Source organism: Piliocolobus tephrosceles, chromosome 1 (genome assembly GCF_002776525.5).
Source record: "Piliocolobus tephrosceles isolate RC106 chromosome 1, ASM277652v3, whole genome shotgun sequence".
NCBI lineage: Eukaryota > Metazoa > Chordata > Mammalia > Primates > Cercopithecidae > Piliocolobus > Piliocolobus tephrosceles.
Genome location: NC_045434.1, coordinates 104,183,736 through 104,208,051, shown reverse-complemented (window position 1 = coordinate 104,208,051; position 24,316 = coordinate 104,183,736). Strand labels below are relative to the sequence as shown.

General features: G+C 44.8%; 1 protein-coding gene across 2 annotated transcripts in view; it reads left to right on the top strand.

Moving 5' to 3' along the window:
- PTGFRN (prostaglandin F2 receptor inhibitor) overlaps nucleotides 1-24,316 on the top strand; it is a 77,954-nt gene that overhangs the window by 32,089 nt on the left and 21,549 nt on the right. For both annotated transcript variants that reach the window (XM_023222703.3, XM_023222704.3), the window contains exons 2-5: nucleotides 2,362-2,730; nucleotides 5,310-5,723; nucleotides 10,260-10,640; nucleotides 22,311-22,736. In XM_023222703.3, the coding sequence (XP_023078471.2) occupies nucleotides 2,362-2,730; nucleotides 5,310-5,723; nucleotides 10,260-10,640; nucleotides 22,311-22,736 (1,590 nt within the window). The remainder of the gene's footprint in view (nucleotides 1-2,361; nucleotides 2,731-5,309; nucleotides 5,724-10,259; nucleotides 10,641-22,310; nucleotides 22,737-24,316) is intronic.

The following is a 24,316-nucleotide window of genomic DNA, read 5'->3' as shown; positions in this document are numbered from 1 at the left end:
CCAGCCTGGGGAACAAAAAAAAAAAAAAGAAGAAGAAAGGAAGGAAGAAGGGAAGAGAAAGGAAGGGAATAAAAGAAGGGAGAAAGAAAGAAAGAAGGGAAGAAAAGGAAGGAAGGAAAGATAGATGGAAGGAAAGAAAGAAGTATCACATTCCAGCACTACTCCTCAACAGTATGTGGGGTTGGTTCTACCATTCTCTGCAGAAAGATATGTGACCCGTAGTTCTTCTAAGTTACCAGCACCCATACCTTTATTTTATTTTTAGGGAGAGTAATGTGATTTAGGGTTCAGCAACTTTTCTTTGAGCTGGAGTTCAGTCTGGACCTGCCCCCAAGATGGGCTGGGAGGGGAAGGCAGTCAGTTAGCCCCTTCTCAGAACCCACACTCTTCCCCATCACCTTTTTTCTTACATGGATACTTCCTGTTTCGCTTCTCAAAGTAAGTAATAATAGGTGGAGAAAACGAGATAGCTTTAACATGGTGATCTTTTTTTTTAACCGTGACTCAAATTAAGGTATAAGGTTTTCATCATCTTCTGGTACACACATACTTTTGTTAACTTAACAAAATGTAATGAAACAATATTTATCTCTTACTAAGTACAATGTACTAATATTTAGTATTTTCTGTTTGGTTTAATTTTGTCTTTAAAAACACGCACATGCTGGTCACGACTACTATAAATTCATTTCACAAGCCACTAAAGGGCGGCAACCCAGAATTTGAAAACATGAATTAAACCAGTGAAAAAACAGTGGCAGTAGTATATTAGTTTGCTAGAGCTGCCACAACAAAGTACCATGAACCAGGTTGCTTAAACAGACATTTATTGCCTCACAATGCTGGAGGCCAGAAGTGGAAGATCAAGGTGTCGGGAGTGGTTCCTGCAGAGGGCTGACAGGGAGAATCTGTTCCATGCTTCTCCCTTAGCTTCTGGTGGCTTGCTGGCAATTTGTGGAGGTCCTTGGCTTGTGGACATATCTGCTTAATCTCTGCCTTATCTTCATGTGTTTTTTTCCCTGTGGGCATGTGTGTGTCCAAATTACCCACTTTTTAAGGATAGTGATATTGGATTAGGGGCTCACCATATTCTAGTATGACTTCATCACAACTAATTATATCTGTGACAACCCTGCTGCCAAATATGGTCACATTCTGGGGTACTGGAGGCTAGAAGTTTCATGTAGGAATTTTGGATGGGGACACAATTCAACCTATAACTAATGATAAACATACAATATTAATAAAAGGTTCCCATTTCCTGGAGCCCTTATTACATGGCAGACTCTCACCTAGCCATTTTATTTCATTAACTCAGTGAAGCCTTCTTGTCCCAATTCATAGTGGCAGAAGTCAATGGTAAGAGAGGTCTCAGATTGAAACTTAGGTCTCCTTGATTTCAGACATGCTTTCTCTTTTATATATTGTTGCAAGAACATCAAGAAGGAGCCATATGTGTTTATTTGGTGCAATTGAAATGCTAAACAGGTAGTAAATACACTGCAAAATCATGCTGAAGTTGATTGCAGTGGAGACATCTTAAAGGACTCACAGATGCCAGTCGTAGGGTCCCTACCAGAGAGTCCTGGGAATTGCACACTCTTAGGGAAGGAAAAGCCAGTGAAGTCTTGTCTGTGTCCACTGGGCTTATCCCTGGCAACCAGCTGCTGCATTCCTAAGAACACCCAGCAACCAGCCTGCCTCTCTCCCTTTGTACTTCCCCATCCTCATTCTGAATTTATATCAGAACAAAGAGTAGAGAAGGAGATGAGCCAGAAAATAGAAAATTAATACTTGGTAAAATCATCATATTTTAAAATTAATTTATAGGCAATGTCAGATAACAGGAGTTAAATCATTTTATCAGCAGGGCTGCTCTAGGATTTAAAAATTGGCATCCGTCATTGTAAATCAGGTGTCAGGAGCCCCAGGGAATAATGGTCTCTAGGGATGAGGGCTGATACAGGGTGGGCAGAAATGTAAACACTTGACTAGCTGTGCCATTTTCTTTCACACAAAACCTAAAATACTTTTACATCACATCGAGTGGTTAGGGTGTGTTAAATAGTAACTGGAGGGAAGAAACTATTGAGGTTTACCGTCAGCCTGCTTTTGGTGCTTATCTTCCTCCCTCTTAGTCCTGGGAAACTGGTTGTGAGAGAGATGCTCATTTTGAGGTTGCATTCCTGGCTCATTATTTAAGGGACAGGCTTAACCTTCTGCATAGACACATTTTTCCTGGTGGTTTGCCTATCACGTTTCTGCCATGCCTGTGAGCAGGAGCATCCACAGGTTTGCCACATTTGTCCTGGGAAGACTTTCTGTGATTAAAGACCTGCCTTTCTTCTCTTATCATTGCAGCTCTTTGTCGAGGCCGTGTGGTAAGAGTCCCCACAGGGACCCTGGTGCGAGTGGTGGGCACTGAGCTGGTCATCCCCTGCAACGTCAGTGACTATGATGGCCCCAGTGAGCAGAACTTTGACTGGAGCTTCTCATCTTTGGGGAGCAGCTTTGTGGAGCTTGCAAGCACCTGGGAGGTGGGGTTCCCAGCCCAGCTGTACCAGGAGCGGCTGCAGAGGGGCGAGATTCTGTTAAGGCGGACTGCCAACGACGCCGTGGAGCTCCACATAAAGAACGTGCAGCCTTCAGACCAAGGCCACTACAAATGTTCAACCCCCAGCACAGATGCCACTGTCCAGGGAAACTATGAGGACACAGTGCAGGTTAAAGGTACAGTCCTCACATGGGCTTGTTATGCCAGGGGCCACACCTTTCTCTGCCCCTGGACTGTGGTTGACTTTGTCAAGAGACTTAGTTTCTCTGAGGCTCTGCTGCCTCCTCTGTCCAGGGAAATAATCATGACTTACCTGATTAAAGGCAGGGATGGGCCAGATGACCTTAGAGGGCCCTTTCTCTTCACTCCAGTATGGTTCTGAGCCACCCTATGCCCAGTGAGGTAGAGGCAGCATGATGCGGTAGTGGAGAGCTGGCTCTGGAGTGAGGTTGCCTGCGCTTGTTTAGTCCAGTTGCTGGCTCTACTACTTGTCAGCTGCATGGCTGTGGGCATGTTACATGCCTCAGCTTCCTCCTCTAACCTTAAAGGTTGTGAGGACAGGTGAGTTACCAGGTGTAAAGCCTTAGAGCAGTGCCATGGTAAGCATTCAGTGGTTAGTGACAGGAAGGGGATGGTCATGTTAATGATGCTCAGGTTTATGGGAATAACAGGCATTTCAAAGTTCATGTCTTTCTCTGTGACTTTCATGATTTAAAAGTACTTGTTTGTACCAGAAGTTGTATGTGTTATAGGTAGAGAAAGAAGACGTGGTCTCTACTAGCTTATTGACCTAGCTTTGCAAATAATTACACCTTATGTACCTGGAATGTTTTGGGGTTTGTTTTGGGGGTTTTGTTTGTTTGTTTCATTTTCCAAGTCCTTTTAGATGTACTCACACATTCAATTCTCTGAACCCAATCAAAATAGGGCAGAATATTTCCCTAATTTATACATGAGAAAATGGAAGAGCATAGGTTAATTACTTGCCTAACATCACACAGCTAATTAGTAAACGAGCAAGAACAAACCATGTTAATTTGGGGCTAAGAAAATAGAAACATTATAATTGTTGTTATTGTTACTTAATTATGCATTTATTTGTACCCTGCCTTGTTCCCAAAAGGATTTATGTCTGGGTCAGAATGTATGTAATTATCAGAAAGTAGAAAATGCACATGATGATATAAAAAGCGAGGGTTGATTGAGGCATTCATTCCCTCATGACTTGTAGAACCCTACCATAGCTCAGAGACTGTTCCCTCACTAGACTCATCAGGGGATAAAACTGCCATGTCCATTAAAGAGGTAATGAAACACCTAACCTACCTCTTTATTCCTATAGAAAATCCCGGACATGTTTTTTTTTAGAAAAAGACACTCTTGTATTGGAGCTAAATAATGCCACATGCCACCTTTTCATTAAGCCAGATGCACCCTTGTATCCCTTTGGAGTCTCCTCTTGAGTGGGAGGGAGGGTAAGGGGAGAATTCCCCCATCCCCATCCTGCTTCCTCCAGTGTCTTTCAGCCTCTTCTGCTGTCTGTGGAAGGCAGGAGACACAAGAGGAGGCCTTTCTTGGGTGAGGAAAGCAATGGATGACCATGAGAGAGACTGACTGCTGCCCAGGTGGAGCCTCTGATGGTTGCCATGTGTGGTCCAGGGTCTGCATAGCCTGCAGCTTCATGGCTCCTGAAACCATTCATCTGTGCTCTGAGAGATGAGCTGGCCTTGAGAACTAAGTCATATTAGCCAGACTCACAGACGGATATATATATACTAGAAGGTCATTATATTTATTTTGCAGTAGACATGGGTCTTCGGGATGTGTCCTAAAAATGTAGCAGCTTTTAAATGTTACCTAGAATAGCCCCTTCTCAAGGACACTGAATTAGTTTCTGAGTGTGGAATTGGGGGAAAAAAACCAAAGAGCTGATGAATAGTGGTGTTGGAGGGTCCTCTTAGCCAGCTCATCAACAAGCCTGATAGATGTTTCCTGCTGCTTGGTAGTGGCCCCCTTTCTGGTTACCAGAGTAGCAGTATTCATTGCTTACTAATTTTTTCCTGAATACACCACCGATACTTACTTGATCGCCGCCCCCTTTTTCTAGACTGTAGAAGTGCCTGTGCCGGTTCCTATCATGTGGATATGCTGTGTTCACCCTAGACATTCTTGGGCATTCCCCAGGCCGCAAGCAACAGGCAGCTCATGCCATCCTTTCTCCCCTGTGGATCTTGCTACTTTAAGTCTAGAAGGTCGCTTTATCTGCAGATTCTGCGGGCTCCCTACCCTAGCCCTGGTCCTAACCAAAGAAATGTTTGACAGTCATACCCAATGATTTATCATGACTGCTGAGTGTCAGGCACGGTCCTGGGAACTTGCCCTGTTTAACTTAACTCTCATGTCAACTCTATGACGAAGGTCCAGCTGTCATCCCCCTTTTAGGAAACTGAGGCACAGAGGGGTAAAGTAACTTTCCTTAAGGGTGGCAGAAGCACATCCCATCCCCAAGGCACGACTCCCACAGGGAGTTTTCACCACCCACTTCTAGCATGGGGTTTTTTGGTACCTTTATTTTTCTTTTTCAAGTCAGAAAGTCAATTGAGATTACAGATGAATCCAAATGGGAAAACGTGCCCGTCTGGGCCCTGGAATGGGGGAGGAAGGAGGAAATTGTCTGTGGTTGTAGCGGTGGACTGGCCCTTGCTGGCTGGGGTGGGTGTGAACGGGCTGCTGACCCAACTTTGTCTCTCCGCAGTGCTGGCCGACTCCCTGCACGTGGGCCCCAGCGCGCGGCCCCCGCCGAGCCTGAGCCTGCGGGAGGGGGAGCCCTTCGAGCTGCGCTGCACCGCCGCCTCCGCCTCGCCGCTGCACACGCACCTGGCGCTGCTGTGGGAACTGCACCGCGGCCCGGCCCGGCGGAACGTGCTCGCCCTGACCCACGAGGGCAGGTTCCACCCGGGCCTGGGGTATGAGCAGCGCTACCACAGTGGGGATGTGCGCCTGGACACCGTGGGCAGTGACGCCTACCGCCTCTCCGTGTCCCGGGCTCTGTCCGCAGACCAGGGCTCCTATAGGTGTATCGTCAGCGAGTGGATCGCCGAGCAGGGCAACTGGCAGGAAATCCAAGAAAAGGCCGTGGAAGTTGCCACCGTGGTGATCCAGCCAACAGGTGAGCTGGAAACAATGCATTATAGGTGCTGTTATTTTGTGACTAGTGATAGCGGTTCAAAGAACTGGGCCAGGGAGCCCCATGGCCTTCTGACAACTGTTTCTGCTTCGCATGTGAGGCCTTATTTTTAGGAGAGAAGGGGGAAGGGTGTTGAGAGACTGGAGGTGTGTATGCAGGTGCATTTGTTTTGTGCTGAGGATGCCTGTTGTTTTGCTTCGCAGCTGTTTTTATCTAAATTCATGTCCATGGAAAACCACAGCCTGCACATAACACGAAGGCAGATCTTTCATTCAGAGTTTAGGTGCCGCAGCCCCTCAGCCAGATTAGGTGGGGCATGGTGTTCAGTGGGGCTTTGGGGTGAAGGTGCCACACCCTGCCCCCTAAGCTTTATCGGGTTTGGTGTTTCCTGAGTCCTTGGACCTGCCTTTCTCTGCAGCTCTTGGGGTGTGTGCCTGGCTCATCCCAAAACCTTTCATCTAACTTGTATCCTCTAGGCCTGCCTTTCGGTCCCCTGAGATGTGCCTTTCCAGGTAGTGGGAGGAGCTCTCTAGAGCAGGGCCACTTGCTTTCCTGTGTCATACAGACCACAGGAGCATCCAGTCCTGGGGTCTATACAAGAAGCCCTTTGTCCTGTCATCTGTGAATCAGCTTTTTTTTTTTTTTCCCAACCCTCTACTGCAGTTATAGAAGTAATTAAGAAAATACAAAACGCGTTTTAGAAAACACATAAAAATAAAAGGAAAACATGCTATTGTTGACTCATTGTCCAGCCAGCATCAATGGAGAACCTACTGTGTGCTCAGCTCTGTTCTGGGCCCTTAGGTCAGAGGTATTTGAGGCTTGTTCCCATGGACTGTGGAGCTTCAGGCTTCACAGAGACAGTGTATAGAGACCAAGGCAGGGCAGTGTCATTGCTCAGGATGAATGGATGTCCTTGGTTTTCTGCGAGTCTGACATCTTCAGATCTCAGAGTACTTTGCTGCTGTTGCTGCTGCCTTCTGTTTTTTAAACTGGGAAGACCTTGGTTGTTGGACTCATTTCCTGAGCATGAATGTGAATATGTGGCATCTCTGTTGTTCAGATGGGAAGGAAAGCAGGAAACAATACGCAGGGGGAATATTTTGTCTCTGAAGCTGCATTGTCCTGAGCTCTTTACTCTGCACTTATACCACAGCACAGAACCTGGATTTGGAAAAGTGGGTGGTGTAAAAGCAGGTCTGAAGTTCTTGAGTGACTGTGGCCATCGAGGAAAGGAGCTGCTCGTTACTGGTCAATCTGGGCTCCAGTGGCTGCAGAAATCGCTTTCCAGATGGACTTAGGTTACCCTCCTGATCATAAGTGATTGCTCTGGAATCTGCCGTAAGAAACCTGTGTATATTAAACTTGCATCAAACAACTTTTTTAATGAGGCAGAAGAGTTAAGAGTTTCAGCTTTGTAGAAAGTTACACTTTTATGAAAGAATATGAATTGTAAAGACTTTTTTTTTTTTGTTTCAAACATACCACAAGACAAGACCTAAGAGACTTGAACACTCTGAACTTATTAGGCAGGTAATATCTGGCTCTCAGATGAAACAGCGTTCATAATCTTTTCGTGCCATGAGACTTTTCGACAGCCTTTTGAAACCTGCAGACCTTTTCTCAGAATTAACATGTTTTAATTCATAAAATACAGTATACAAAATGACAAAGGAAAATAATTATATAGAAATAGTTATCAAAAGCAAATTGGTTTTGTAGTAATATTATACAGCTTTATTAATGCATTGATAATAAGATAGTGGCAGGCTTAACGACAACTGTACTTTCTGAAGAGTAATGAGTATACATGATATTTCAGGATGTCTGCAGCAACTGTAATGTCATGGGAAGGTATCTGTGATTTCTATTTGGGGTAGTCCCAGACACAGGCAATACTATACTGGTTTGTTGCTTACTTTCACAGTGGGAGGAGATGCTATATTTCAGGTGCAGATTAATAAAAGTAAAGATGGAGTTTTTTCCCGTCCAAGTTCCTAGACTCTCTGCATTCTCTTTGTGGACCCCAGGCTAAGAACCGCCACACTAGGCTCATGGTCCTTCTCTTCTTGTGCACACCTGCACTCTCCGTAGCTGGTTGCTTATATATTCTTATCACATTGTTATGATAAATGGCACAGAGTGAAGCTGTGCTACCCATGTGGCAGTGAGCCTCCTCTCCAGCCCCTCCTCCCTGTCATGGGAGTGGTCTGGTTACTGCAAACTTTGTGTCTGATTTATGGATTTAGTTATATTCAGGGACAGAGAACCTGCCCCACCACAGGCTTTGTCTGAGGTCCCTTCTTTCATTACAAATACTTAGAACTGGTCCTTTATTTTCCTTTAACCTACTCCATCCTGTCTCCCAGCAGTAAACTCCCAAATCCAGAATGTGTGGGACCTCTGGTTAGTGATGTGATAAGATATTGAGCCACTTGCACAGAGAAAATTACAAAGTGAACTACACAGCTGAAGCGACATCCCTGCCAATATTTTCTGAACCTGAGACTCTGTTTTCTCCATCCATAGAGTCCACAGCTGCTTGTTAAGTACTTCTTCACTGACCCGACTCCCTCCTGAGTCGTCTTGTACTTCCAGTAGCTGAAGTCCTGGCAGAGGTGACTCCAGCAGGATTCCAGGGTTTCTGGCCACAAGCTTTGAGTGTAAAATGGTTCAAACTGCAGAGCCTGGCTCCGGGGAGCAGTTTCCATACTTAGTCCTCTCAAATGATACCCTCAGGTTACTTTTGGCCCCTTTAAAGAGGTGAGGGAGAGAAAGAATAAGGAGACTAGGTGGAAGGAGAAAATGAACTTTTAAATTCCCTTTTTAAATACTGTGCCCACCTCATTTTCTGTCTTCTGTCTAGATGGATCTTGAACTTGACTTGAAATAATTGTTTGAAATATTGTCAGGCTTTGGACATATTCATATGAAAGTAATTTACACCAAAGAGCACGGGCTTTGGAGTTGGTCTTTTCTGAATTGGGTCCCTGAGCTTACTGGGGCCAGCACCATGCTGTTGATGCCAGCGACTTGCTAGAAGGCCAGGGCCGTGCCTCCGCTTGAATCCCCTGGGAGGTGCTTGGTACTTGTCATCTAAGTAATTGTTCCCGGGCATTTTACAAGTTGATGTTTTTCTACTCAGATTACAGATGCTCTTTTAAGATCTTCTGAATAGAATAAAATGTTTCCACGTGAAAGCTTTGACAGGGGAATGCTGGAACTAGATCTGTCTTGAATCTGTGACACTAAATACTTCAGTACTTCATCTAAATATAGTCTGCTTTTAATTATCCACACTAATGAGAAAGGACAGTAGTGCAGATAATCGAAAAATCATCGTATTTTAGTTTTAGGATATGTTTTATGATTGGCTTTTATGTGGGTATATCTAAGAAATAAATGATACTCTCAGTACATTACATTTTGAAGACTTGCCTCAAGGAAAATTGTCTGGTTTCACTTTCCTGGCCCTTCTGTTTAGGATTTTTCCCATTTATCCCTTAGACAGTTTCACCCTCACTTCTGCTGCCCTATTCCCTAGCCCCCAGCTAACAACATGTACCAGTCAGAACCACACCTTCCTTTTCTGTAAAATCACCCAAGTTTCATCATGCACATGGAGAATGTATAATTTTAGTTTTATAGTCTTTTTTTTTTTTTTTGAGAAAGAGTCTCCCTCTGTCGCGCATGCTGGAGTGCACTGGTGCGATCTTGGCTCACTGCAAGCTCCGCCTCCCAGGTTCACGCCATTCTCCTGCTCAGCCTCCCAAGTAGCTGGAACTACAGGTGCCCGCCACCTCGCCCAGCTAATTTTTTGTATTTTTTTTAGTAGAGACGGGGTTTCACCGTGTTAGCCAGGATGGTCTCCATCTCCTGACCTCGTGATCCGCCTGTCTCGGCCTCCCAAAGTGCTGGGATTACAGGCGTGAGCCACCGCGCCTGGCTAGTTTTATAGTCTTCAGTAGACTGCTTATCAAAAGATAGCATAGCAGTGAAGAGCAGAGTTTCTTTTTTTTTTTTTTAATTTATTATTATTATTATTATACTTTAAGTTCTAGGGTACATGTGCATAACGTGCAGGTTGGAGCAGAGTTTCTAAAGGCAGGTAGCCTCGATTTGGATTCCATCTGTGCCACCTATCAGCTGTATGACCTTGGGCAAGTTACTTAACTTCTCTGTGCTTCAATTTCCTCATAGTAAAATTAGGATAATAGTAGTACCTACCTCTTAGGGTTGTTTTGAGGATTATTATATGTAAAACACTCAAAACACTGCCTGGCATATATAGCAGGTATATATAAATGTTTGTGGCTATCGTTTTTATAAAATAAAAAGAAATGTGGTATGTTCTGTTAATTTATTCATTAAATAATTCTCAAGCACTTATAACTGTACAAAGCCTTCTAACTTTAATGCTGTAAATAAGAACTTAAAAGGAGATGCTCTAAAGAGGGTGGAGAATAGAAGGGGCAAACATAATCGATTACCTAGATGTATTTGTTTTTCATTTTCAAGTTCTGCGAGCAGCTGTGCCCAAGAATGTGTCTGTGGCTGAAGGAAAGGAACTGGACCTGACCTGTAACATCACAACAGACCGAGCGGATGACGTCTGGCCCGAGGTGACATGGTCCTTCAGCAGGACACCTGACAGCACCCTACCTGGCTCCCGCGTGTTGGCGCGGCTTGACCGTGATTCCCTGGTGCACAGCTCGCCTCACATTGCTTTGAGTCATGTGGATGCACGCTCCTACCATTTATTGGTTCGGGATGTTAGCAAAGAAAACTCCGGCTATTATTTCTGCCACGTGTCCCTGTGGGCACCCGGACACAACAGGAGCTGGCACAAAGTGGCAGAGGCCATGTCTTCCCCAGCTGGTGTGGGTGTGACCTGGCTAGGTGAGTGGTTTGGAGAATGACTCTTAACCTCTCCAGCTTAACCCCTCCTCGGAGTTATCTCAGGAGGCTCTGCACTTTGCATTATTTTGACATTATTTCTGTTGGTTCATGCGTACTTTGGCCCAGATAGATCCCAAGCTGGGGGTGAAATAGAATCTAGCAGGCAAGGGAAATGTTTAGATAATGTGGCCTCAGTTGTCTCAATACCCTCATTTGAGAGTATATAGTTTCCTTTTGTTGTCGACATTTGCAGGGTCAGGGCACTGCTGAATGGCTCTTTGAAATGAATCTTTGTTGGAGGGAGAACGCTGCCATTCTTCGTTTGTTTCTCTTAGACTCCTAGGTGCTCCCTGGCAGGAGCTGGTGCTTTTCCAAAGCCCAATGCAGAAAGATAATTCCTTCAGTTATTGGAAAGCGTTTTTTTTTTTTTTTTTTTCCACGTCACACCCTGGAATCCCACAATATATCTTTATATATCAGTTACAACTAAAGGGCCCGCCTGCTTCTGTTGGCTTGTTTTGTGTATGCTCTCACCCCGGATATAATTTCCCCAGTGGAAGAGCAGCGTGGCTGTCAAATGTTGACCACCTTGCCACCCATTTTATAACAACCCGCTGTATATGTGAAGATCTTTGGCATGTCCTCTTATTTTATACTAAGCTCCTCTTCCCCTACCTCTTTTTTCCCTAAATGTTTGCCCTCTCGGCAAAATGTACACTAACTTTTCCTAATTTTTGTTATGTCTTATAATTGCAAGTAATCAAAGGAGGGATGAGGTCAAGCTGGGTGTGGAAAGCTTCGCTCCCCACCTCCATTATTACAGAGATGGGACAGGCCTACCATCGCATTCTCCCCTGTTTTGCTCTCTCTACTGTTCATGAGTGCCTGAGCCCTGATGAAGGCATTTGGCATTGCTCTGATTATTAGCAGGCAAAACAGATCTTTAAAGGCCAGGAAACCATTTCCTCCTTTCTCTGATCCTTCTTCTATGACCTTCACCTCATACTTACCTCTTCCTTATCTCTGCATGGAAATCTTCTTTTGGGTTAGTGGCATATTCACTCTCTTTTTTCTCCCCGCTAATAAGCCTTTATTTGGCAAAGATGGGGAGTTGGCCAGTGGAGACAGAGGGGGCAGGGAGAAGAGCAATGAGAGTAAGCAGAAGGGACAATCCGATTCCGATGGAGACGAGGCAGGGTGTTCATCAGCCGTGTTAGCAAAGTGATCCTTTGATATCTGAAAAGAAAGAAGCGGGGTTTATCTGGTGAGCTTTTTATTCCTGCCGTCTGAACCCCGTGCAAGAGAGTCACTATGAAGTACTGAACTGGAACAATGTTGGCCCAGCTAGAACTCTCCTTAGCAACCTTCAAAATAAAACAGATGTTGTCAGCACCAAAAGAAGATTTTTCATCTCTGGAGCTGAATTTGTCTCACAGCTCTGATCCTTGGTGTATTGTATGGTGCTGTCAAATCCCAGCACTGGCTCTCCGTACCGGCTCCCCCTTCAACTTCTGAATCCCAGCTTGAGGACTTTTTTTTTTTTTTTCATTGAAAGTGCTGCTTGCACTCCAATTTGAGGCTTCTTTGAAGTACTTGTGCATTGATCCCGGCATACCCGGGGGGAAATGCAGGGACTGTCAGACAACAGGAGGGGAGCTCTGGGAGAAATGGGCTTCTTTAACTGGAAGGGATTTGTTGGTAGCTGTGTTCTCCAGAGAGTGAAAAGAAATAAAGAGACTAAATTGTGGAAGAGGCTCAGTTATTATCCAAAGGATCCTGTCATTTGTTTTCCTATGGAGTGCCACTACCATTGTGAAAGTCATCAGTGTGCTTTTCCCTGACTGATGCTAGCAGATACAGAACCTGCACCTTCCCTGGTGCTTTGCACGTAATAAGCACTCAATAAATATTAGCTGAGTGGGTAAATAAACCAGTACCCGCACGTGAATTTTGTTAAAATTTGTGCATAGGAAAACTAGAATTGCTAGGAAAGCAGGAATGTTCAACTCCTAGGATATTCAGAGATATTTGTCCCTGAGTAAACCTAACGAAAGTGCGAGTGGTATGAAAAACGATTGCATTCTTCTTTTGTGTTCCTCTTAAATCTTCTCCTCCTTCCCTGTGCCTATGACTCAGACCACTACAGCTGCTTGGACACTTGTCAGGAGCGGGTAGGGCATGAGCACAGCAGCAGGTCCTTCTCAAAGAATTCCCCGCTGGACTCGGTCCAGAAGCCAGTGAGCCTGGCCTGACACTCCATGGTTGTCTCTAGATACGTAACGTGCACGTATATGCACATGGATACCGTACCACATACAACTTGAGATGAATATAAGGTAATTGAGAAGTGACCAGAAAAGATGGACAACCTGCCAAGCACTCTGTTTATATAGGTGGTCTTAGGTCGTGTAACTCTGGAATGTTGTCACAGAAAAGTTCTCGAGAGAGCTGGTTCGCTACACAGGTAAGATGCAAAACTCAGTTTTGCCACTTGGCAGATTAAAATGAGTAATTACCATTTATGGAGTTTCTACTGTGTGCTAGGCACTGGACTAAGGACCTTATATGCATTAGATGTTCAATGTGAAAATATTTTTGGCCTTGGGACTCAGCTTCACTCCTGAAACTCCAGAGCATAGTCCTAAGAGTCCAAGGGTAGTTCTTGGCTTCATTTGCTTGGGGCTTGTGTACTGAGCTAGGTGAGGGGGTTGAAGCTGATTGGGGTCTTCTAAAATTCCACTGTGCTAAGCAGGAAGAGAGGGCGATGACGTGAATGGGTCTGGCAAGTCCAGAGCACTTGCAGCCATTGAGAGGATCATGATAATTTTTTAGAGGGTGAGAAAAAACCTCTTTTACTTAGAATGTATGTCCTACTTTGAAGGGAAAGAAAAAAGATTTAAGTTGGCTTGCAAAATGAAGTACAATTTGAAGCAGGAAACATAAAAATAAAATCAAGATCAAAAGGGTAAAAGAAGAATAGATATTGCAAGGTGATTGGTATGAATTAGTTATTATATTTGAGCACTGAAATTGCCTCTGAAGTTCTGAAGAGTTGAGACAAAAAAAAAAAAAAAGATGTGATTATACAGTTCTCCTCTGAGGAAGGAAAACATAAACTCTCTCAGAGAGACAAACTTTCTCTTGGCACTGAATTTATCATGTGCTCTTTCATTTTGGGGCATTGGAAAACATAATGGACAGGGCTTTCAACTGTTCTTTTACAAAAGGCCCTAAATGATTGTTTAAATGGATGTTTCTTATATCTACCCTCTATAAAAGCTGAGGACATAAATCTTAAGTGTGTGAAGGGTTTCTGTAAGAAGCTGAATTACTATGGGGGACAAATGATGCTTTGTGTTGATCCAATTTAGTATATGTCTAAAACAGAGAACCTAGCAGAATGGCTAGTTAATCTGCACATTAAGCCATCTCCTTCTGCTATCAGATGTCTTAAATGAGCCTTTGGCAAGAGTTGGATACTAATCAGTTCATGGTTGAGCTCTCTGCCCGAAGTACCAGACTTCTGTGGTGTTAATTGGAAGGGGTTCCACAGGCTTTGGATATAAGAGCTGGAGGAGGCAGGGTTGAGTTCTGCTGTTCAGTCTTAAGAACCTGATTTGCATTCTTCCCCACGAAAGGACTGGCCCCTCTTCAGCAGTGCGCCAGCAAGGAAGGTAATTATTTTCTTTAGAAGGAGCTGTTAATCTGCTAAGTACTTGGTAGAAACTTCAGAGTTCTGGGCCATTTATAGGAGATAAGATTTAGACCTGTAGGTTTTTTAAGGATAACTATTATCGGCTGTCTGTCCAGGATTATTCTGGAAGGCAGAAGAGCACGTGGCCAAGTGTTGGAGTCAGGAGACCTGTGTTAGTCCTCCTTCACCACCTTCTAGGGATGTTGCCTCGGGTGTGTCAATGAACATTTCCAAGTAAGTTTTGGTTTCCTGGTTTAATATGAAAATGCATATAAAGCGCTTAGTACGGTGCCTGGCTCTTAAATGCTCACTACATTTTCTTGGTGGTGGCGATGATGATTTGTTCGTGTTTGAGGGTCTTCCCCACCAAGTTCTTAACCAGTTAAGACCTAAGAGTTTGTCTTAGGGCACGGAGGAGCCCAGCGTAGAGGACTAGGAACATGTGTGTCCTAAAAGCAGCTGCTCCCAAGAGGAGCTAAAGAAAGGTGTTGAGCTGACCACAATCCAGCCCTTTTCCTCCCCCTCAAGGCTGGTAATTCACTTTTGCTTCTCTGGAAGGAGCAAATGAGGATGAAGAAAGAAAAATTTCATGAGTATTTCTTTTTTTTTTTTTTTTGAGACGGAGTCTTGCTCTGTCGCCCAGGCTGGAGTGCAGTGGTGCAATCTTGGCTCACTGCAACCTCTGCCTCCCGGGTTCAAGCGATTCTCCTGCCCTAGCCTCCTGAGTAGCTGGGACTACAGGCGCCCACCATCACACCCGGCTAATTTTTTTTTTTTTTTTTTTTTGTATTTTCAGTAGAGATGGGATTTCACCGTGTTGGCCAGGCTGGTCTCAAACTCCTGACTTCAGGTGATCTGCCCACCTCAGCCTCCCAAAAGTGCTGGGATTACAGGTGTGAGCCACCGTGCCTGGCCCTTCATGAGTATTTCTTTGGGTGCAGGGCATAGATGTTGCATTCAAATAATGTTATTTTTATTGCTCTGAAATGGCTAGTGCTCCATACATCCTCATAATGGTTCTGCCACAGTAAGGTAACGAGTCCCTACTCCCACCCCCTCCCAACAATAGCTCCTTATTTGTAGCCTTCACTCATTAAATGTTGGTGAATATTTAATTGTTACACAAATAATGATCGTGGTGTCATTTTGACAATTGGTCAATATGCTTTAGCTGCCTCTAAAGTACCTACCCAATTCAAAATAATAAAACTGTCATTAGCAGAGGCTGAGTACTCCTTCTGTTTCTTTTAACTGGTGCATGCAGCCATTCCTGTAATTAGCTGTGCCAAGTTAACTAAGTTTCAGAGTGGGTATTAGAACATGGTCCTGTTGTACACAGTTCAGGATTAGTGCTTCAGCTGTTGTTATCACTCTTGTCTTCCGGGACGTAGCAGGCTTTGAGAAAGATTAATAACCTGGGTGTGTAAGGAGGTTGCACAATTTGATCATACTAGGAGCCAGGCCATGGAGCCAAAGCCTGTCCTGTAATTCTGCTCTCACACACTCTGCAAGGCCTTAGTCTTCTAACTTAGCTCCTCTGGGCTTCATTTTTGCTTTTTGTTTGTTTTTCAATTGGAAGTGTATGTGAAAATAGGACCAATTTTATAAGGTTGTTATGGAGATTAACTGAAAACACAAGGAAAGTATATAGCTTGGTGCCTGGCTTATAGAAAGCCCTTGATAAAAGCTCGTTGTTTAGCATTATTATCGTAAAGTGGGGATAATACTACCTTCCTTACAAAATTGTCATGAGAGTAAAAGGAGGTATTTTGTATGAAAATCTCTAGATCAGGCTCCTGCACGTAGTAGGCACACAATACTTGTTTTTACAAATTAGCCAGTGATTCTGAAAGCTTTTCATTGTTTTGAAAGTTGTGACAAAGGAGTTTAATGAGCCATTATTTTTAAAGCCTTTCTTTTGGGGAGGGTCACTCTTTTGGAGTCTGTGTGTTGTTTGAGAGATGGCATGGACATGAGCAGACACCTTCCTGGCATCCAGATTAGGGAGCAGATCCCTGCTTCTCAGAACGTCAGTGATGCCGCACTTGGACTGGCCTCAGTATTCTGTGAGAGGGCTTACAATGTGTGTTGTTGTTTGTTTTTAACTTTCAAAAATAGAAATTTACAAATATTCACAGGGAAGAAATAACCACCAACTTCAACAATAATCAATATTTTGCTGATCTTATTTTATCTCTCTTCCCTATTCCAGACACCAGACACACACAGACACACACACACACAAAAACACGCACTGTTTTCTTCTGGAAGAGTATAAAGTATATCCCAGACATCATGACATTTCACTGTTCAACACTTTAGTATGCATCTTTAATGATAAGCAGTTTTTAAACATAACCACCATTGCATTCTTAGCTGATTTCTTGATGAGATCAAGCAGAATGTAGCAGTAATCAGTGGTGAAATGCTTGTGCCCAAAATGAACATTTTAATGCAAAATATTAAATTTAGTTCAATTCAGCCAGTATGTTAGTATTTTTTATGTACAAGGCACTGCATGCACAGCACGTACAGAGAATCAAGGTGGCAGTCCCTGGCCCTGCGAAGAGTCCTGTGGAAGGCCCCTAAGACATACATACAAATAACCAAAGTTCAAGGCAGGATTCGCATAAAATCCTTAGAGAGCTGGGAGCTTGGCAGGTGGTGGGATTTGTTGAATATGAAGTAGGAGTGTGACATGCGAGTTCAAAGGAGGCATTCTTCGTTGAGTGGGAGGGGATACACAGAAGAGGTGTGTACATGACAGGCGTTGAAGAAGGGCACAATCTCTGCAAACCATTTTTAAAATTGTAAAACAATGTTAAAGGACAATCTCTGTCCATGCACCAAAACAAAAAAGAAATCAGAACCCACTCCTACTCCTACCATTCTGACATGGTAGAATCATATCTTCTCCAGGAGTGTAAGTCTAAAGTTGACCTACAAGGCTGGTGGATAGTTCAAATGAACCTGCCCCTCGTAAGTTCACAAGCCAAAAATCCACTTGTTTTTGTTTGCCTTTGCATTAAAACTGAGACCTCCTTTTCTGAGGCCTAAGGTTAGTTTTAAGAGAGAATGAAGAGACCAACTGTTGAGGTCAATGAAGAGATTGTTCTTTCCTTGCAAGCTGGAATTCCTATAGCTAGATGCACACATTGTGCAAGTCCGCCATACTCTCATTCCGCTATGTTTGGATACGTAGGATTCAAACAGATTCATTTCAGGGTGGAGAATGGAGTAGAATGAAAGAATCTCTTCAGTCATTATTTGAACTGCTTACTGAGCAGGTGGCCCAGGTGCTGAGGCAGACAGAACAGCAGGAAGGAAGGCAGAGAAACTGGAAGCATAGGATTAGCTAAGGAACGGTGAGAGGTGCTATCTGAGTGGAGTTGAGAAGGCAGTGGGTGCTGCGGTGCTGGGTGCATGCAGTGGAGGGCCTTGAAGCCAGGCTGGGGAGCATTTTCTTAACTCAGTAGGTGAGAGAAGAAGCCATGGGAGGCTTATAGAGCAGATGCCCAAGCAGTCATGTCAGTCATGTCAGGTGGCATTGGGAGGTTGTTACAGTCTTGGCTAGAGGGAGTGAGGGCCAGGGTGAAGGGGTTCTTCATGAGGTTTTCGCTTCTATTTGCAAATATTCATGAGGTGTCTACTCTGCATCAGGCCTGGGAACAAAGAAATGGAAGAGACAGGAGGTAGAATGTGCGAGACTTAGGAACCCTCAGAGTGGAGAGGTGGAATGGAAGGGAGAGCGTTGAAGACGGCACACCTTTAACACTGAGCGACCTTGAGAATGAATGGCAGGAATGTGGTAGCAGGAATGGTTGTTGAAAAGTTTGGAGGTGGGGCTGGCTGTGTTTGGAGCAAGGTTTTAGCCATCTCTCTCTCTCTCTCTCTCTCTCTCTCTCTCGCTTGCTCGCTCTGTGTGTGTGTGTTTGTGTGTTTGCAGAGGCAGATGTGGAGTGAGGTGAATTCGGTTGTGAGCGTGCTGCGGTCAAGATGCCATGGATGCCCAGTCAGAATGCCCAGACCTCAGCTGAGGCCAGCGTTTGGGTCTGGAGGCTAAGGCAGAGCTGGGTTTTCATGTCTAGGGGGAGTGAGCTTTGCGGTGTGAGCAGGCCAGGGAGTGGGAGGAGAGAGAGAGCTGCCCAGGTGGTTGGCACAGGAGCTAGTTTTGACCCATTTTCTGTGTGTTCTGTGATCTGACCACTAATAGGTGAGTCAAGTCACTCGAACGTGTTTTTTTCATTGACAGATTAAAATTATATGTGTTTATGGTGTATCACATGGTGTTTTGAAATATGTATACATTGTTGAATGGCTGAATCAAGCTAATTAACATATCCATTACCTCATATACTTACAATTTTTTGTGCTGAGAATGTTGAAGATCTATTCTCTTAGCAGTTTCCAAGTATACAATAAATGGTTATTAACTATAGTCACAATGTTGTACAATAGATTTCTGGAACTTATTCCTCGAGTCTAACTGAAATTTTGCGTCCTTTGCCTAGCATTCTTCCTTCCCCATCCCCCAGCCTCTGGTAATCACCATTTTACTCTCTGTTTCTATGAGCTCAGCTTTTTGAGCTCCCACATATGAGTGACATTATGTGGTATTTGTCTTTCTGGGCCTGGCTTATTTCACTTAACACTGTCCTCCAGGTTCATCCGTTTTGTTGCAAATGGCAGGATTTTGTTCTTTTTTTTGTTATGGTTGAATAGTAGTCTATTGTGTATATATACCACACTTTTTAAATCCATTCATCTGTTGATGGACACGGATTGTTTCCATATCTTGGCCCTTGTGAATAATGCTGCAATGAGCATCTCACGTCTTTCATCATCATTTTGACAGCCTTTGAAAAGGTGCCACTTTGAAAGAACCTGCACGGGGGTGGAAGTAAACCATGAAGGATCAAAGGGTCTGTCACCTGTGAGGAGACAGAAGAGGAGTCCCCACAGGCAACTTCATGGTGTTTTGGATCACACTGGTCAGCGAGGCTGAGGCGAAGGCCTGCGGGGAGTTGTCTTCTGGGTCAGATTCCCTGTGGCAGTAACTTAGTGTCATGGCAGCACTGCACTCAGCGTTCCTAAAAATCATATGTCAGTCAGTGGAACTTAGAAAATACAAAGTTTAGAAGACAATAGGTTTGGTTCATCTGTGAGTTAAGGATGTACTTGAAAGGTGGGAGAAGATAGGGCTTGATAGGGCTTCATTCCCATCTGCCACTTTTGAGCTGTGTGGGCAAGTCACTAACTTATTTAAAGCTCTCCCCTCAGAAATGGGAACTGTGAATAATAATCACAAATATATACATGTGTCTGTGTATATGAATATGTGTGTACCTGCATACACACACACACCAGGCATCAGTCTAGGCATTTTAAGTACAGTATATTTTAACTCTTAACCCTCACAATAACATTACGAGCTAGTTACTATCATCCCCATTTTTATGGGTGAGGCACCAGAGATCTGCGTAATCTACCCAAGGTCATTAGCAAGTAAATGGCAGAACCAGGATTTGAACACAGTCTGACTCCAGACCTTATCTCCTCACCACTGTTCTCTGCTGCCTCACAGTTCGCTGTGCAGGGTTATGGTTCTCCAGTCTCCACACAGTCTCATGCCACACAGGAAGGGTCTTACGCGTTGTGCTTGAAATGGACTTGAGGCTCCATGTAACAGCCACTGCTGGCTGCTGCCTGCAGATAATTGATGTTCAGTGTTCTGGGGGCAGTCTTGCTCTGTGCACAGCTGGTGCAAATCTGCCCTTTCCACATGAGATGGACTTAGTTGTCCTGCTCTGCACCCACATTGCTGCATCCAGAATTTGACATGAAAGTTTAGTTGTGGAGTAATTTGAGCATTCCTTATCTTTTGCATATGATGGTGTAAACACAGTTGGGTGGTGTGTGTCCTTCGGTCAGTTTTTGCTAGGATGATGTGTGGTGTGGTGTGTTAGCACCATGCCCAGGAGCAGGACGTCCCCTAGCAGTGTGACAGCACACGAGCCTGTAAATTGAGCAGTCAGGATGGCTGCTGGATTCCTCTCTAGCCCTGGCAGTCCCACAGCGTGTGGATTTCTCTGTGGTGTCCACATCACAGTACAATGTGCTTTCATGGATGGGTGCAAGCAATTAAATACTTGCGAATTTGACATTTGAGGATTTAGGATTTTGAGTTCTTTCCATTTCCTGGCCCACTGAATCATTCTTGGAGAAATCATGATGTTATAAATTCCATTAGAAGGGTAAATCACAAGAAAAGTTCCTTGACCTCAGCAGCTTGTAATCTGTATGTCATAAATGAAAACAATGTTAAACAAAACTAAACTTTGATCAAGGTGATGCAGATAAAGATAGTGTTGATAAATGGAACGTTCTGTTTAGGTAGTATTATTTTTCTCCCAGAAGGCAAAGTGCTATGGAAGAAAAACGTGTAGCTTTTATAGGCCGGGCACGGTGGCTCGTTCCTGTAACCCCAGCACTTTGGGAGGCTGAGGTGGGCAGATCACTTGAGGTCAGGAGTTTGAGACCAGCCTGTCCAACATGGCAAAACCCTGTCTCTACTAAAAAAATACGAAAATGAGCTGGGTGTGGTGGTGTGTGCTTGAATTCCCAGCTATTTGGTTGGCTGAGGCATGAGAAATGCTTGAACCTGGGAGGCAGTTGCAGTGAGCTGAGATGGCGCCACTGCACTCCACACAGGAGACACAGTGAGACTCTGTCCAGAAAAAAAGAAGAAAAATGTAGCCTTTTCTAAAAGCCCTTACATTAAGGCAGTAAACATTTAGTGCCTACTGCATAAAAGGCAGTGTATTTGGAGCTTGAGGATGAGACTGTAAGCAAAGAGTCATTGTGGAGTGCGCTAACTGGCATCCAAGGGTGCATAGATGGCTTATGGGAGCACAGAGGACATCCCTTCTGGGGACCCAGGTGACATTGAAGAATAAATGGAAGTTTGTAGTGCATCCCGAACAGATCATCACAGTGGCGTGAGACTGTGTGGAGACTGGAGAACCTCCAGTAATCAGGTGTAGAGGAGCTGGGGGAAAGGAGAGGAAACCACAAGAGGATTCCAACACCAGCTCCTTGGCAGGTATGGAGGAAGCCCTGGGGCGAAGGAGGACAGAACCATGGAGGTGCAGAAATGGATTAAATTGATGCAGTGAACCCCAGACGAGGGAGGGGTTTTTCTCCCAGTGAAAACAGGACTGTGGCAGAGGAAAGGGAATGCTAGGAGAATGCTAGCTTCCCTCCCACCCTTCCCTGCAGGGTCATGGGGTGCCCACTAGGGCCGGATTCACAGTGACACAGGTGAGTTACATGTGGTAGTAGCAAGAATGTCTGTGGGAGAGTTTGAGGATGGGAGTGCTTATTGACCACTGAACACAGATTCTGCAGAAAAAGGCAGAGGAACAGTAAAATGAGGACAGGAATATGTAGGGGGAATGATGACCTGAGGGCCTTGCATTTGGGGCATGGCCAAGGATGACAGGAAGCTGAGCCACTGTGAGACTGATGGGCCTAGTGTTGGGTGGGGTTTTCCAGTACTGCTCCAGTGGGGGCGTTGGAGGTCTGTGGTCTTGCTTGGCATTCCAGAGCAATCTTGGTAGGGGGTGAACACTGACCTTCTTAAGAGATTCTTCTCAGAAGACCTTAACTTCTTGGGGAAACTGACAGCAGACCCCAGCACCGTGGAAAGATCAAGACTTTGGCCGAGGACATTGGGCTTCTGCCCTTGGGAGGTTTTCTTGGGGTGGGAGGTATGAGAGGCGGTGTTTTACAGGTTTTGCAAGAACACTGTTATAGGATCCTATCCAATGCAATGACTGATTTCTGTCTCTGTAGTCTGGCAGGAGAAACCTTTAATTGTCCAAACAAAAGCAGTCCTTGTCTCATTCCTTTTGCTAATTCTTGCTACGTTGCTCTAATTATTTTCCTATCCTGGCCTTTCTGTCTCTCTTGTTCAGAACCAGACTACCAGGTGTACCTGAATGCTTCCAAGGTCCCCGGGTTTGCGGATGACCCCACAGAACTGGCATGCCGGGTGGTGGACACGAAGAGTGGGGAGGCGAATGTCCGATTCACGGTTTCGTGGTACTACAGGATGAACCGGCGCAGCGACGATGTGGTGACCAGCGAGCTGCTTGCCGTCATGGATGGGGACTGGACGCTGAAATACGGAGACAGGAGCAAGCAGCGGGCCCAGGATGGAGACTTTATTTTTTCTAAGGAACATACAGACACGTTCAATTTCCGGATCCAAAGGACTACAGAGGAAGACAGAGGCAATTATTACTGTGTCGTGTCTGCCTGGACCAAACAGCGGAACAACAGCTGGGTGAAAAGCAAGGATGTCTTCTCCAAGCCCATTAACATATTTTGGGCATTAGAAGGTAGGAACTTTTTTCTTGTTATTCATTTTTGTTTTGTCTTTGCTTAAGTCATGCCTCTGTGTGTTTTCAAATGCACAGTCACCCTCTGCAGGTTGTCACTTACACTAGGAATGTATGTCCTGGACATTGATCACCATGCGACCTGCTACACCTCTTTGGACTCACTATCACCCCTCCTCTATCCCTAAGCCCCAGAGAGGTCCCTCTCCAACTCACTGTCATCAGCCAAGTCTCTTGTTTCCTGAACTTTACCTCTGAATGTTCCTTTTCTCTTTCTTGTGTTAAACCTGATGACTCTGAGGACACTCTTTCCCCTGGAGAAACAGTTACCTCTCTGAGGACAGTTTCCCTCAGAGCCCACCTAAGTGGTGCCCGTTTTCTTCCCACACTTCTCATAACTGGGCCTAGAGGTGGAGCAGGAGCCCTCCTTGATCCTCCCTGCAGCTTCCAGGCTGTTTTTGCTCACTCCTAAAAATATCTAGCTTCGAATCTCATGTCATCATCACAGCATACCACCTCTTCTCGTTACTATTACCTGTTGCCTCCTAGATCCTTCATTCGTTCTTTGAGGATGTTAGTGTTTGTTTCATGGCCACTCTGACACTGCTCCCATCTTGGTAACTTCAGTGTCTGTGTAGAGCTCTGGCTCACAGTTGGAAGCACCCTAGGAACTTAAAAAAAAAAAAAAAAATGCTGGTGCTTTGTCCCACCAGAAATTCTCCCATCCAAATACTAACCAGGCCCGACCCTGCTTAGCTTCCAAGATCAGATGAGATCGGGCAGGTCCCACCAGAAATTCTATTTTAGTTGGTCTGAAGTATACGCATTCTGGGCACTGAAATTTTTAAATGCTCCCATAGTGATTTTCATGTGCAGCCAAGGTGGCGAACTGTAATACAGTTAATCCTGTCATTCTCAGTTGCTTGTCCTCCTCTCTCTAGTCATCATGTCCTCTATCCTATTTTGGTCCTACACTCCCGTGCTTATATGCTACATTAGACCGTCTCCCTTCTGATAACTGAACCCCCTCCGCAGTCTCAATTTCAAGCATCCTTTTCTCTAAACATATCTCCTGTCTTTCTACACCGCTCCCTCTAGTACTCCAGCAACAATCTCCGAATCCTACTGGGGCCAACAATCTGTTAATCCTACCACCTGACATCGTCCTTCACTCCCATTGTGTCTTCACGTCTCTCTCACTAGGGTGCCCGTTTGTAGTCCAGCGTACACCTGGACTGGTGTACATTATGATAGCACCTTCTTTCATTCTCAGAGCTAAGGCTGGGAGGTAGGGGTAAGTTATGTGGTCACCTACTGTTACCTAGCCTAAATTCCCAGTCAGTCTTAATCACTCCCTTGCATACACGCCTAGCTCCCTTCCTTTCTCAGTTTGCATTAGACTCTGGCCAAACCACAACCCAGTTCAAAGGCAGCTTTCTGCAGCCTCCCTACCCGTGCCCACAGAGCTAATGTGGTTGGAGAGAAACATTCAAACATGTTGACTGGTCTCCCTTTAAAGTAGTGGTCACTTGTGACAAGTGGGCTCTCAGCACTGCCTGAGAATTATTCTGCATTTCCTT